Here is a 14,583-nt window from a genome sequence, read left to right as displayed (position 1 = left end):
AAAGAACCCCACAATTTCATCCCTACATCACTAACATTCTCTCCTGCTTACTTCCCCACTTTCCATGCTGCACAGATGATAAATATTCTTCTCCTTTTTCCACTGAGTCAATCTAAAAATCTCTATCACCTTGGCATCCTAGCTCCACTGGAAACAGCGATTTTTTTCTCTCAAATAGTCTAATGGAACAATCATGTTAAATTCTGGCAAATGTATTTCAGGCTATATTATATGGCTGCTTCTCTTCCCAAGCTACAAAATTAGTTTGGCTAAAAGCTCCCTACCTTGCTTCAGCTTCCGATTGATACTACCTCCCCTTGTTGATTTTGCCTTGTTTAAAAGCACTGCGTATCAATGTAAGCAAGGCACTGCAGAAGCAGTTTAATATCCAGATCACAGCAGAAAATCATATAGGTTTGTTTTAATTCCTTCTCTGCTGAAGTTCTCTCCCTTGGTGCATAACACTTTGGCAGCAAATATTTTCTCCGTTCTTTAATAAAACTGCAAGCATCATCGGGAACATACTACGCTTAAGGACAGTTTTCTGGCAGTGAATACCAAGAAAATTAACTAAGTACACAGCTTCTTGAAGAAAATTTAAATAAAATTAAATAAACTCTGATGGATAGAAAAAGAACTATGAATTATCTGGACATGAATTTGCTCTTTATTTTTTTTCTTACAATTTTAAATAAAAACTTACATCTTTTCCCAGGACTCTAAGTTCAAACTGTGTTTCCTTGAAGTGAACTTTTGTAATTCTAGGCCTATAATATTGGGGAAAAAAAGACAGAATTTAATGAGACTTTAATTTTACAAATAATAAAATATAAAGCTGTATCTATTTATATGTATGCTTATATAAAAACAGATTCATAGGTTGTATTATTTTTTCAGATCTGCACCAGATACTAAAAGAAAATTAGAAGTACTTAGCAGTAACTATGTTAATGTAACATAGTTACATCCATGAAACATACTTTTCAATATTTGTATTATTAAATAATGAAAAATGTGTGTAATACAAACAAGGATACAATACCTTTTTAAAAATGGTAATAAAATTAACCTTTCAAACAAATGCCTCAAAACTATACATTTCTATATAATATCATTGGTTTTGTTTTGACACAGATTACAGTTAAAATACACCTACCAGAAATATTTTCCTACTTGCTTTTTATTCTTGTAGACTACAACTCCTATGGGTGTCAATCCTAAAAAATACTCAGATTTGTTTTCACCCTATAAAATAAAAACATATGTCACTCAGTTATTTACATTTGCACTTGGCATCACTGTAGCAGTAAGGTCTAGGAGGAAGCCAGCATGACTGACTGACTTGAGCATGCTGCAAATGGGAACATAGCACTTCATCTACTGATGGAAACTCCAGTATGAAAACTTTTACATGCAGATACAGAGAGGTAAAAAGAATGGTGGCAATGGAAAGAACAGAAGTTTCCACATCCTATGATGAAAAGCAAAAGCATTTTTTTCTATGGAACTATTTTTGGCTGTTAGGAAAACCTTAGTGCATGAGGTTAGAAGAAAGCCAACTCCAAAAAGTTGCCTGCTTGAGAGAACAAGAAAAAGTCCTGTAAGCTCTTAGCTAGAGAGCATGAAGCACAAAAAATACCAACTGCAAAATTGAGAAACTGCAGAAAGTGGCCAACACCACTAATTTAACAAGGTTTTGTTGGATCACGGCAAAGCTTCTTTCCAGAATTCCCGCTTTCTGTGGGTGGGAGGGGCACAGAGCTGGATACAAATATGATTAAGCTATGGGATGCATTAAAAATACTTAACATTGTGAGCTACACAATTTTCAGCAGGAAATACACACCTAATCTTCTGGTATTATCTTGATTTTTTTATTTTCTTTCAAATAATTTTACAGCATTCTGATTTCTGACTCAGTGAACTATCTACTTTGCAGCTTCCCATCCAAAGCTCTGATTTTCTTTTATTCAAGAAAGCCTGCCGCCAGCACAATTATTCAAACAAAACAGGATGATGTTTCCGCCAGGAGCATATAGCCTCCAGGTGATGACTTGGCTCCAATCCTAACAAACATGTTATACAAACGAAGCAGAGGCACTTGCTAAGACAGTAGAGGCAATGTGCAGTGCTGCATGGTACAGTGGAGGAAAGGTTAAAAACATGTTCCACGTCTTTAGCGAGACCTTCATAATTAACATCAGAACAGGACAAACATGCTACTGATGCCCCCACTCTAGTTCTTGCAATAGTACTGAAAAGTTATCTGTATTCACTTATTTACACAAACATAATGTGCAAATTCTTGTGTCAAAGACAAAAGTTGTAACACTCACTTAACTCTTCTGACACTTGCCCTGGTACGTGTTACTCCTATGAGTTCCTTTTTTCTAGGGTAGAGATTATTGTCTTTTGTAGGTGCAATCACATATACACAATACAATCACCATAGGCTTTTGTACATAATGACTTAACCTATTCAGTCTGTAAATTAGTCTTCCTTTGCATTCCTTTGGTGCATTACTATCTTTTATGTTACTCTGTGGTGACTAAGCCTTATAAATGCACTCCCCCACAATACAACAATAGATTTTCTTGCATTGCCAGCAAGATTAAAATAGTTAAACAATACTTACATAAACAGGATGGAGATCCACTCCATACATTTCCAGGGATTTGGCCACCTCTAAGTAGTTTGCTTCTGCCTCAGCAGGAACTTGACCCCTGTAAACAAAACTCTATATAACAGCATTGCATTTCCAGACAAGATATTAAAATAAATCATACAAATAAACACAATTTGCTGGACAGACACACAACCCTTCCTACCATTTGTCTGCACTGTCTCTCTCCTTGTAGCACTTTCATTCCACTGCCCTCAAGTAGGACTGGACACCAGGCACAAACTTGTACTAAATTCTCCGCTCTGAGAGCCTACCACATATACGTACTATTACATATAAAACATATACTTACTGCAGCATCTAATCTTTCCCTGCTGTCACAAATTCATTAAACATTCAATTCTTTGGAATATGCAAAATCACTTCTTTTTGAATAACTACCTGGATGGTAATAAAGCAGGAATGGAGTGATTTATTAGAGGACTAATTCCCTTCAGCAGCGCTGAAGCTACAAAGAATTACTGAAAGCAAGGTTCATAACTTCAGTAAAATATTATTCTCTTCATAAAAGAACTTGCCTACAGGAAGTCACACCAACTGGCAATACACAGTTTGGAGACTACCACAAGAAATCAGCAGTTTCAAAGATCCAGCTCACCTTTCCATTTGCATATACCACTTCATCACTGAAAAGCTATCGTCAGCTGAATACAGCAAGAAACAGTAGGGGAAAACTTGAGGGAAAAAAAGTCTGGACTACTACCAGTACTACCAGTACATATTAGATACAAACTGGAGAAGATTTCTTTTTAAAAAGTACAAGACTAAATACATTTTAGGCCTTAAAAGCAGGCATATAACTTAGACTGAGAATACATCAACTCAAAAAGATGCTCCGCCTGCTTCATGCCCTGATTGCTCTCCTGAGCAACTATTCCACTGCCTTTGGAATATTTCAAATTCAGGGTGAGAAGCAGATCTCAAAATTTTGATACAAGACCTGGAAAAATCCTGCCATATACATGTTCATACCTCTTATGTCCTTATTCTCTTCACCTAACAGATATTTTTAAGGCTTCTCCAACTTTATTTTATGCCTCACAATGTAAAAACAAAAACAACAACAACAACAAAAGTGAAATACCTGAAATGGCAGTGCTAACTTAAGTGTAATAGAAATAATGATGGGTTTTGGACTTTTTATGAATCGATGCTGACACCACATCAGTGTTTTAATTGTTGCTAAGCAGTGCTGCACTGAGTCGAGGACATTTCAGCTTTTTATGCTGCCCTGCCACCGAAGGAGTCTGGGGCACAGGCAGAGTTGGGAGGGACAGAACCAGAACAGCTGACCTAAAGTGGTCAAAGGGATGTCCCATACTGTGCAGCACATAGCATTATGCACAGGCATAAAACTGGAGCAACTGGCCAGGGGGCAGCCACTGCTCAGGGGCTGGGCAACAGTCAGCAGGCGGTGAGCAACTGTGTTGTGCATAACTTGATTTGTGGAGTTGTTTTACTTTTGTTTGTTTGTTTGTTTGCTTGTTTTGGTCCGTTCTCATTAAACTGTCTTTATCTCAACGCACAAGTTTTCTAACTTTTGCTCTTCAAATCCAACTGGGGGTAGAAGGGACAGTGAGCAAGAGGCTGTGTGGTGCATAGCTGCCAACACTGGATAAACGTGAGGATTTTAGCAGAAATCCCTTTCTTGCAGAGCTGGACCTCTCAGTAGAGCTATGGCTCATTTCTGAAATTCAGACCACACAGAATTCTGTCTACTCAGCACAGTCATGTTTTGGTCATGTTTTTTATCCACTTCTTCTGTAAAAATGTACTTGATTTTTTAAATCTTTTTGGTAGCTCTCAAAAATGGAAGTAAAAAGTTCACTGAAGAACTACTGTCCTACTGAGTTCTCTGGCAGGTTATCAGTATTTTTTTACTTCATAGGAAGATCTGTATTAAGGTTCTCTGTAATGCATCAATTACTAAAAAGCAGACAGGCAACCATACAGAAATAACTAGTCAACAATTGTTAAAGAAAAAACTCAGGTCAATATGGCAACTGGTGCAGACTCCAATTATATGAAGATCTTTCAAAGAGAACAGCTGTGTCTCTGTGTTAATAGCTACTATCATCAAACAATGCACAAGTAACACTAACATACAAAAAAGGCAAGAAATTAATTAACGTTTATCCAGACTGTGGCTTTATTATAGTAAGAAAATCAAGAAATCTAGACCTACATACAAGATGGCTAGTTCTGATTATCTTTACATGACTTTGACAAAGGGTATGATCACAAAATGTTTCTTACTGTTCTCATGTTAATAAATGGTTATATCACAATTGCACCTAGCTTGGACTTGTTAGAACAAGCTTCCTTAGAATTACCAAGAAAATGAATTGGAGATAAGCAAGTAAATGTTTGTTTTGGCTTTATGTACAGTTGAACTTCTTTTCCATATTTTATTTTCAAAACCAGTTTTACATTTTGAATTTTGATGGCATTGCGGTCTAATACTGGCAGGTTGGGAAGCCAAAGCACTGACTTAACAACGCTTTCACATAGTAACTGCTGGCTCTGGCTCTGTCACTCTACACCAACAGTACTTCAGCCTAAAACTAAACTTACTGAAAGCCTTTCGTACATAAAGAGCTATTTCTGAAAATGAGTAAGCAGGATGGAAAGTGACTCTGAATTCTGTTTTACTGGAGTTCTAAAAATATTTTTTAATCCTTTTTGTATATTTAGTGATAGCGTAGAGTTCTCCTTAATTGATGCCACAATGGCATCAATTATTTAAGCTATATTTGCACAGGGTAGTGTTCTTAAATTTTTTTGTGTCTAAGGTGATTATCATTCTAATACCTGGTTGACAGAGAAATTAAGCTTTGCAGTCTCTATTATTTAAATGAATTTCTCCTTTCCAATATTTTCCAAGCATAACTTGGGTCTTGAGTCTGCTGATATACATGTTTCGATTTCTTCAGTTGTCCTTTGTCCTGTACAGTAATCACAATATTCTACTCCTGCAATCTCTTCAATAATTGCTCTTGCCAGATATCACAACTCAAGCATAGTTCTGCCTTCTTAGCTCCTGTTTATATGAAAGAAATGTTTTCAGGTACATTTTTGATATCTGCAAACTTCTGTAGTGCATGATTCAGTCTATGACACCCATCAGATGACCTCTGATTACAATGCATTAAGGTTTCCTGTAAAGTTTTTAATTTGATTGCTTTTTGTCATGAAAACAGCATTTCAAATGAACTAAGTAATTCAATGCTGCCTGGTGGCTGTTTCTATGTGCTGTTTTTTTTTTTCTTTTGAATCATAACTTTCTTTCAGATTGTGGAATTAATTACTGTGACTAGTGCCAATACATTTTACATAAGATATCTTAGTTAATAATAAAATGAAAGGACTCTACACTTATAAAAAAAATCAAGTTTTTAATTCATGCAGTTGTTGCAATTGAGTTTATCACTTAAACCGTGGGCATACAAACTGCTTCACTGGTACCTCCTCCCATGTGAGCTGCTGCCACAAAGATTCATGCAGGTTGCTACAAGCACTCCTTCATTACCCTACCTAAGGATCTGGCAAGAAAATAGAGGCTTTATTGTACTAAGTACTTTACATTACTACATTAGTTGTTGTTTTTTTTTATCCTAACAGTTCATTATTTGAATACACAGGGCAGTGTTAAGAAAAGAAATGTTGTTATACCCATTTTACAGACAGCAGATTGAGGCATGTGCATAGTAAACAACATGCCCAAAACTGCACAGGAAAACTGCACTGAACAGAGAACTAAACTGAAAGATGTCAAAAGACTTTTATTTCATTCTTTGAACATTCCCAGAAAGAGGAAATTGGAGTACTATTGCAAGTCCTCATTTAGAAAAACTATCACCAAGTCTGGACTGATTTCCAATCAGTTTTTCATTTGGATTCTAAAAGAAAACTCCATCCACAGAAAACTTTTTCTGTCCCTGAGGGTTATAACTGGATGGTCTGTGCTTTCTTCTAGATCTGCAGACTTCCACTCTACACTACAGGGTACGTCCAATTCCACCTACCAAGCATTTCTGAATTCAATTCCACCCACAAAGCTCCCACAAGTATTGAATTCTTACATCAGAGTTTTGTGTATTCGTTCTATGGCATCTTCCAGCTCCTCCTTCTGGTCTGGAACAAAGCGGTACTCTGAGACGTAACCTGCCGTGTGTTTATATGGGTCATAGTCCCCCAGCTCAGCTGCAGAATAAAAGATGAGAAAAAAAGTTAGACAAATTCAGTGGTTTACGTTAACAAAAAATAAAATCATTTAATCCATCTATTTGTGCCAATATGCCTCTTTCTAAGTGACTATAAGTTGACTGTGCCAGCAGGTAAAAATTCCAAAGCCTATATTTTTTAGAAGAAAAACAGATGATAATATTCAGCTTACATACAGAACTATCCATAGAAGACCACTATACTAGTATGTATAACAGATAGAGAAGTATAGTTTTTTAAGTATCTATCCCCTCTGGATATGCTCTAACATTACAAACAGAAGAGATCTATACTAATTCTGAGACTCTAACAGAATTGTCAATTTGGGAATGGGTATGGAGGTATCTGGAAGCAGGCTCTTCTAGGGAGAATTTCTTGTGAGGGAACACCAGACTTCAGTCTTCAATAAAATATCAATGTATGCCTTGAACATGAGGTACACTTTTAAAATCAAAATAATATTCTAACTTTCCTAAATGAAAAAAATATGAATGAGCAATGATTTTTTTTAAACAGCTTTAAATTCACATACATTGCTCAGATTAATTTCATAGAATCACAATTACAAATCATCATATAATTATAAAATAAATATGCTGATCTTAATTATTCTCTGTGAAACTCTGTTAAAGTTACTATTCATAAAAGCAGCATGAACTGGGTTAATCTAAGAAAGCATTCCCTCTTGGTTTCTATCCAACCACCACTGAAGTCAAAAAGGTGGCTACAAGAGCTCCAAAGAAAAAGACATCTCGTAACTCATGTTTCTTTCTATCTTTCAATAGTTTATAGATCAAGAAAGCTATATGCTCAGTAGGATTGTTGAGCATTTCTCAAAATATCTCCTTAAACCAATACAGAACAAGGCTGACTACAAGAGCAAAAGCTTCAGCATCACAAATAGGAAAAAAATCAGAATAAAAACCATATCTTGCATATCCTGTAAGTTCAGCCAGAGGTGCCACTTTAAGCAGTCTTTGACTATGAAAGAAGGGAAATGATCTATGTGCAAAAGACAAGATATGAGATACAGAAGCTTGTAGTTGCCCAGCAGAACTTACACTGAATTACATACGCTCCCAGCTGTGCAGCAGTGTTGGCTGGACAAGGCAAGCGGCCCTGTAAGATATCTTGCTTGACTTGCAAGAAAAACTGATACCTAAAACAAAGAAAGAATACAAAACTATTATTTCAATGTTGAGTATGATGCACCAAGTAGTGCTTCATTACATTCCCCTTTACTGACAACACAACACATAGCGTAACTACACGTATTTCCGTTTGAATCACTTTTCTTCTTCTGACTTTTAAACCACAACTAAGATTAATCTACTGAATGAACCTAGGTAGAGAAGAAGTCTTCCTGACTTTATTAGAAAGGTTAGGAAGTGGGGAAGAGGGTTAAGAACTAGAAAAATGTACAGGACAGACCTGATTAGCAGATCACCATAAGGAAGCAGTGCTGACTCAATGGTTTCACCTCCAACTATCAGAGTATCAAATCTAGAGCAGGAAGCAGATCTCATAAAGTCCATTCCCCCATGAAAAACATGTTGAGCGCACACCATCAGCAGCTCACTGTATTTGTTACCATAGAGGACTGTCGTGGTTTTATGACATATGGATTTATGGTTTTTGGTATCAGTATTCCACATTATAACATCATGTAGTCTACTGGGAGTTAAACAGTTAATGCTCCAGTTCCGGGCATCTGTCCAGAAAAGAAGAACTACTACATTCCCCAGATGACTGTTCGCAGTTCTGTTATCATTTCTGCTCAGAGGGAACAGATTGGTAGGTTTTGGTAGGTCATCTGACATCCTTCTTTTTGATCATTAGTTTCTCCTTGCTGCTCCTTCTCCTTGCGCCCCGATTGCACATCTCACCTCAGTGTTATGGGAAGGCCTTCAGAGAGGCTTGGGAGAGACTTCAGAGAGATGGACATCCTTGGTGTCATGGAATTTTACTCTAGAACACCTGAAAGACCCTGAGAGCTTAGACATATTTGAGATAGGGATATTGAGGCTCAGGCAGATCTGAGGAGGCACAAATGATTTGGGGCCTGGCTAATGCTTATTGGGCCTTATTTCATACTATCCCAGAGAGGGACAGGGTTTCTGAAATTGAGAGAGTCTCTGTGATGAAAGAGAATGTCTCAGAGCTGAAAGGGAGAGTCTCAGGGAGATACAAAATAGGCGAGAGAGTCTCCAAGCCGAAAAGGAGAGCTTCCACAACAGACCCCAAGCCAAGAGGGAGAATCTCCAGTGAGTAAGCAAGAGAGTCTCCTAGTCAAGAGAAAAGACTCCAACCTGAGCGAGACACCCTCCGGTCCGAAAGCAACACCCTCCAATCCAAGCCGACTCCCTCCAATCTGAGAAAGATGTCCTCTGACCCGAGAGAGACTCCCTTCAATCCAAACGTGACAGTCTCCAATCTCAACAGGACACCCTCCAGTCCAAATGGGAAGCCACCCAATCTGAGAGGGACTTCCTCCGAGCCGAGAGAGACTCCCTTCAACCCAGACTTGACAACCCTCAATTTCAAGACACCCTCTGGTCCGAACAAGACACCCACCAGTCCAAGAGGGACATCCTCAAGTCCAAACAGGACGCACTCTGAACTGAGCGAGATACCTTCCAGCATGAAAAATTCAGTCTCCAAATTGAACTAAACAGAATTCAGGCTCATCAAGTCATGCTGAAATCTGAACTAAATACCTTTTTAATCAAACGAGACAGACCCTAAGCCGAGCTGGAGAGTGAGAGCATTGGAACTGACCAACCTGATCAACCACAAGAGGCACCAGAATTGATGCCAGTTGCCCCTGAATGAGGATGGAAAAGGAATGGATCTTGATTCACTTAGAACAGAAGAAAGAGGAGGAGGAGAAAGTAGAGGAAGCAGAGACTCTAAGAGGAGGAGCAAAGAGGTCCAGAAGAGTGCCTCCGCGATCCAGGGGAAGCACTCCTGAGTCCAGGGGAGCGGCCCTGAAGATCGCAGTCACAAACACCCAGAGGGGCAACAAGAAGTCCTGAAAGAGTAGGAGGCAAGCAAGACATCACTACCATTACTGATTCGTCTCTGAGGATGAATGAAATTTGAGGTCTGAGAACAGAGTTCAAATGAGCCTATCGTCACCTGATTACTTCAATGTTGGAACAATGGGGCCAATAGTGTGTGGCTAGGTAGTAGAGAAGCTCACCAACTGGGTGGCATTGCTAGGGACTCAGTCATTGACAGAGATATTAGTACATGCCAGAACCAGCCCTTCACCCTCTGGAAGCAGATGCTACTAGCTGTAAAAGAAAAATACCTGTTCAAAGATGATCTGATGCCTGAGAAAAAGAAATGGACTGACATGGAGAAAGGCATCTGTTATTTGAGAGAACATGCTGTGGTGGAAATGTTACATAGCCCCACCTTCGTTCCTGACCAACCTGCACTTCAAGCACGAGTAAAAGAATTACAAGATAGATCAAACCATCAAGGTGAACTTCTCAAAAGGCGATTGCTCCAGTTGCTGCAGGACTTGGCAAAAGCTGTAAGAACAACAGATAACAAATAGAGGGGCCCTGCCCCCACCCAAGGTGGAGAAACGGATAATAGAGTTTATTTGACTGTGTGGTTAGATAGCCTGGCACAGAAATATGAGGCACTGGTGGGCACTGGTGCACAGTGCACTCTAATACCCTCGAACCATCAAGGGACAAAATCAATTTATATTCATGGGGTGACTGGGGGTTCCCAAGAGTTGACTGTGTTGGAGGCCGAAATAAGTCTCACTAGTAAAAACTGGCAAAAACATTCCATTGTGATTGCTCCAGGGGCTCCATGTGTACTTGGTATTGACTACCTCAGAAGGAGATATTTTAAGGATCCCAAAGGGTATAGACGGACCTTTGGAATAGCTGCTGTAGACATAGAAGGTGTTAAGCAGCTGTCTCTTTTGCCTAATCTGTCAGAAGATCTATCTGTTGTGGTTGCTAGGAGTGAAAAAAAAGCAAGTACTGATTGCTACAAGAACGGTGCACAGATGACAGTACCACACAAATAGGGATTGCTTGCTCCCCATTCATAAATTGACTTGTCAACTAGAGACTCAAGGACAGTGATAAGCAAAACTCACTCACCTTTTAACAACAGCATATGGCCAGTGAGTAAAGCCAGTGGAAAATGGAGGCTGACGGTGGACTACCGTGGCCTGAATGAAGTCACACCCCACTGAGTGCTGCTGTGCCGAACATGTTAGAACTCCAGCATGAACTGGAGTCAAAAGCAGCCAAGTGGTATGCCACCATTGACATTGCTAATGCCTTTCCATTCCTTTGGCCACAAAATGCAGGCCACAGTTTACTTTCACCTGGAGGGCTATTCAGTATACTTGGAACCATTTGCCCCAGGGGTAGAAATACAGCCCAACCATTTGCCATGAGTTGATCCAGGCTGCACTGGAACAGGGTGGTGCTCCTGAGCCCTTGCAGTACATTGATGACATTGTGTGGAGCAATGCAGTAAGGGAAGTTTTTGAGAAAAGAGCAAATAATCCAGATCCTTGTGCATGCTGCTTTTGCTATTAAGCAAAGCAGAGTGAAAGGACATGCCCACAAAATTCAGTTCCTAGGTACAAAGTGGCAAGATGTGCCCAACAGATGTGATCAACAAAATCACTGCCATGTCTCCGCCCACTATTCTGGGTGTAGTGGGCTTTTGGAGAATGCATGTTCCGCACTATGGCCTCATTGTAAGCCCCCTCTATCAGGTGACATGGAAGAATAACAATTTTATGTGGGACCCTGAGCAGGTTTTTGAACAGATTAAACAGGAGATAGCCCGTGCTGTGGCCCTGAGGCCAGTACGGATAGGAGAGGATATAAAGAACATCCTCTACGCTGCTGCTCGAGAGAAAGGTGCCATTTGGAGTCTGTAGCAAAGAGCTTCTGGAGAGACCCAAGGCCAACCCTTGGGATTTTGGAGTCAAGCATACAGGGGGTTGGAAGAGAGCTGAACTCCAATTGAAAAGGAGATCTTAAGCCATGTACGAGGGGGTTTGGGCTGCTTCCAAAGTAACTGGTACTGAAACGCAGCTCCTTCTGGTACTTCAACTGCCAGTGCTAAACTGGATATTCAAGGGAAAGGTTCCCTCCACCCATCATGCTACTGATGCCACTTGGAGTAAGTGGATTGCATTGATTACACAATGAGCTTGGATGGGGAACCTCAGTCATCCAGGAATCTTAGAGCTGATTGTGGACTGGCCTGAAGAATAATAAACTAAAAAGTTTGGAACATCACCAGCAGAAGAGGTATCACGTGCTAAAGAGGCCTCACCATACAATGAACTACCAGAAAATGAAAAGAAATATGCCATGTTCACAGATGGATCGTGTCGTATTGTGGGGAAGCATCGCAGATGGAAAGTTGCTGTGTGAAGCCATGCATGACAAATTGCAGAGGCCACAGAAAGGAAAGGAGAATTGAGTCAGTTTGCAGAAGTAAAGGCTGTCCAGCTGGACTTAGATATTGCTGAACAGGAGAGCAACAATGCTTCATCTTTAACTGACTCAAGGATGGTGGGAAATGCCTTATGGGGGTGGTTACAGCAGCGGGAACAAAACAACTGGCAACGGAAGGCTGCTGAACTATGGAGAAACACTACTGCCCAAATGAAGAATATGGTTGTAAAGGTGTGTCATGTAGATACTCGTGTGCCCAAGAGTTGGGCTACTGAAAAACAACAAAATAACCATCAGATAGATCGAGCTGCTAAATTAAGATTAAAGGCTCAAATAGACTTGGATTGGCAACACAAGAGTGAATTATTTCTAGCTCAGTGGGCCCATGAGACCATCAAGGAAGAGATGCAACATACAAATGGGCCAGAGACCGAGGGGTGGAGTTAACTATGGATGCTATTGCACAGGTTATTCATGACTGTGATGTATGTGCCATAATTAAACAAGCCAAGAGGATGAAACATTTCTGGGGGGAGGTGATGGCAAAAGTATAAATATGGTGAGGCATGGCAAGTTGATTATATTACCTTGCCACGATCTCGTGTGGTGTGCTTACCATGGTGGATGCAAGGACTGCGTGGCTTGAAACATATTCAGTACCTCATGTTACTGCCCAAAACACCATACTGGGTCTCGAGAAACAAGTCTTCCAGTGACATGGCACTCCAGAAAGAATTGAGTCAGATAATGGGACTCATTTCAAAAATTCTCTTGTAAATACTTGGGCCAAAGATGATGGCATTGGATGGATTTATCATATTCCTACCATGCACCAGCCTCTGGTAGAACTGAACGATACAATAGGTTGTTAAAAACTATGTTGAAAGCAATGGGTGGCAGAACATTTAAGCACTGGGAGAAGCATTTGGCAGAAACCACCTGGCTGGTCAACACTCGAGGACTGATCAATCGCGACAGCCCTGCCATCTCCCTACATACTACCAAGGAAAATAAGGTCTCAGTAATACATGTAAAGAACATGGTGGGAAAAGCAGTTTAGGTCTTTCTAACTTTTGGGAAGGGCAAACCTCCCCGTGGAACTCTTTTTGCCGAGGGACCTGGGTCCACTTGGTGGGTGATGCAGAAAAATGAGGATGTTCAATGTATACCACCAGCGAATTTGATGTTGGGAGAGTGCAGTCAGTAATTCCATGTACATATATTTATGTGTGTGTGTATGTGTTTAATGCTTATTAATTATTGCTTTTTGTTTGCATATATTAAGCATGATGTAGTGATGTAGAATAAGGGGTAAGAAAATCAACGGTTTACAGGCTGGTTCTGCCCAGGTTCTGTGACTGGCGGGGCAGGGGGCTCCACAAATCCGTGCCTCTGGAAAAGGGAAACAGGGGACCCCAAAATAATTAAAAACAGCAGCAACGATCTGAGGAGAAACAAACTAATTTACTAAATATGGAATCAGAAGCAAGATAACACTATAATACAATATAATAGAGTATAATTAGAATTTGAGCTAATAGATCAAATAAAATGAGAGAAAGTGTCTGAGAACTGAAGGCCTTCCCATAACACTGAGGTGAGATGCGCAGCTGGGGCAAGCAGCAGCAAGGAGAGACTAATGATCAAAAAGAGGGATGTCAGATGACCTACCAAAGCCTACCAATCTGTTCCCTCTGAGCAGAAATGATAACAGAACAGCAAACAGTCATCTGGGGATGCAGTAGTTCTTCTCTTGAAGACAGATGCCCGGAACTGGAGCATTAACTGTTTAACTCCCAGTAGACTACATGATGTTATGATGTGGAATACCGATAACCAAAAATCATAAAACCATGACAGGGACTCCTTGCTTTGCAATGGGGATTGCAGAGCTAAAATGTGAGTTTCAAAATTATGATCTGCTTCTACACTTGAGGAAGCACATACTCCACCCTCAAAGTGAAGCCACATCAAATTCCAAATCAACAGCAGGACTGAGAAGTGAAGGCAGTACCAAAGGTTTTTAAGAATATTTTAAGCAGTTGACAATTAAGTAGATAGAGTAATTTTAGTTTCTGCCATTACTTCAAATGCAAACCGAACACCTTGCACACTACTTCTTCAGCTTTGTATGTGCCTATTTTGTACACATCAACTCAGTCATCAGAGAATCATAGAATTGCTCAGGTTGGAAAAGACCTTAAAGATCATTGAGTCCAACC

At 39.9% G+C, this 14,583-nt stretch overlaps 1 protein-coding gene across 1 annotated transcript in view; it reads right to left on the bottom strand.

Moving 5' to 3' along the window:
- Window positions 1-14,583, bottom strand: part of EPB41L4A (erythrocyte membrane protein band 4.1 like 4A) — a 182,298-nt gene that overhangs the window by 92,458 nt on the left and 75,257 nt on the right. Inside the window, exons 5-9 of the mRNA XM_019610220.1 lie at window positions 7,970-8,067; window positions 6,767-6,887; window positions 2,637-2,724; window positions 1,157-1,245; window positions 684-767 (exon numbers count right to left, since the gene is read on the bottom strand). Of these exons, the coding sequence (XP_019465765.1) occupies window positions 684-767; window positions 1,157-1,245; window positions 2,637-2,724; window positions 6,767-6,887; window positions 7,970-8,067 (480 nt within the window). The remainder of the gene's footprint in view (window positions 1-683; window positions 768-1,156; window positions 1,246-2,636; window positions 2,725-6,766; window positions 6,888-7,969; window positions 8,068-14,583) is intronic.

The sequence above is a fragment of the Meleagris gallopavo genome, chromosome Z, assembly GCF_000146605.3.
Source record: "Meleagris gallopavo isolate NT-WF06-2002-E0010 breed Aviagen turkey brand Nicholas breeding stock chromosome Z, Turkey_5.1, whole genome shotgun sequence".
Classification (NCBI taxonomy): Eukaryota; Metazoa; Chordata; class Aves; order Galliformes; family Phasianidae; genus Meleagris; species Meleagris gallopavo.
This window is presented reverse-complemented; position numbering and strand designations above follow the sequence as displayed.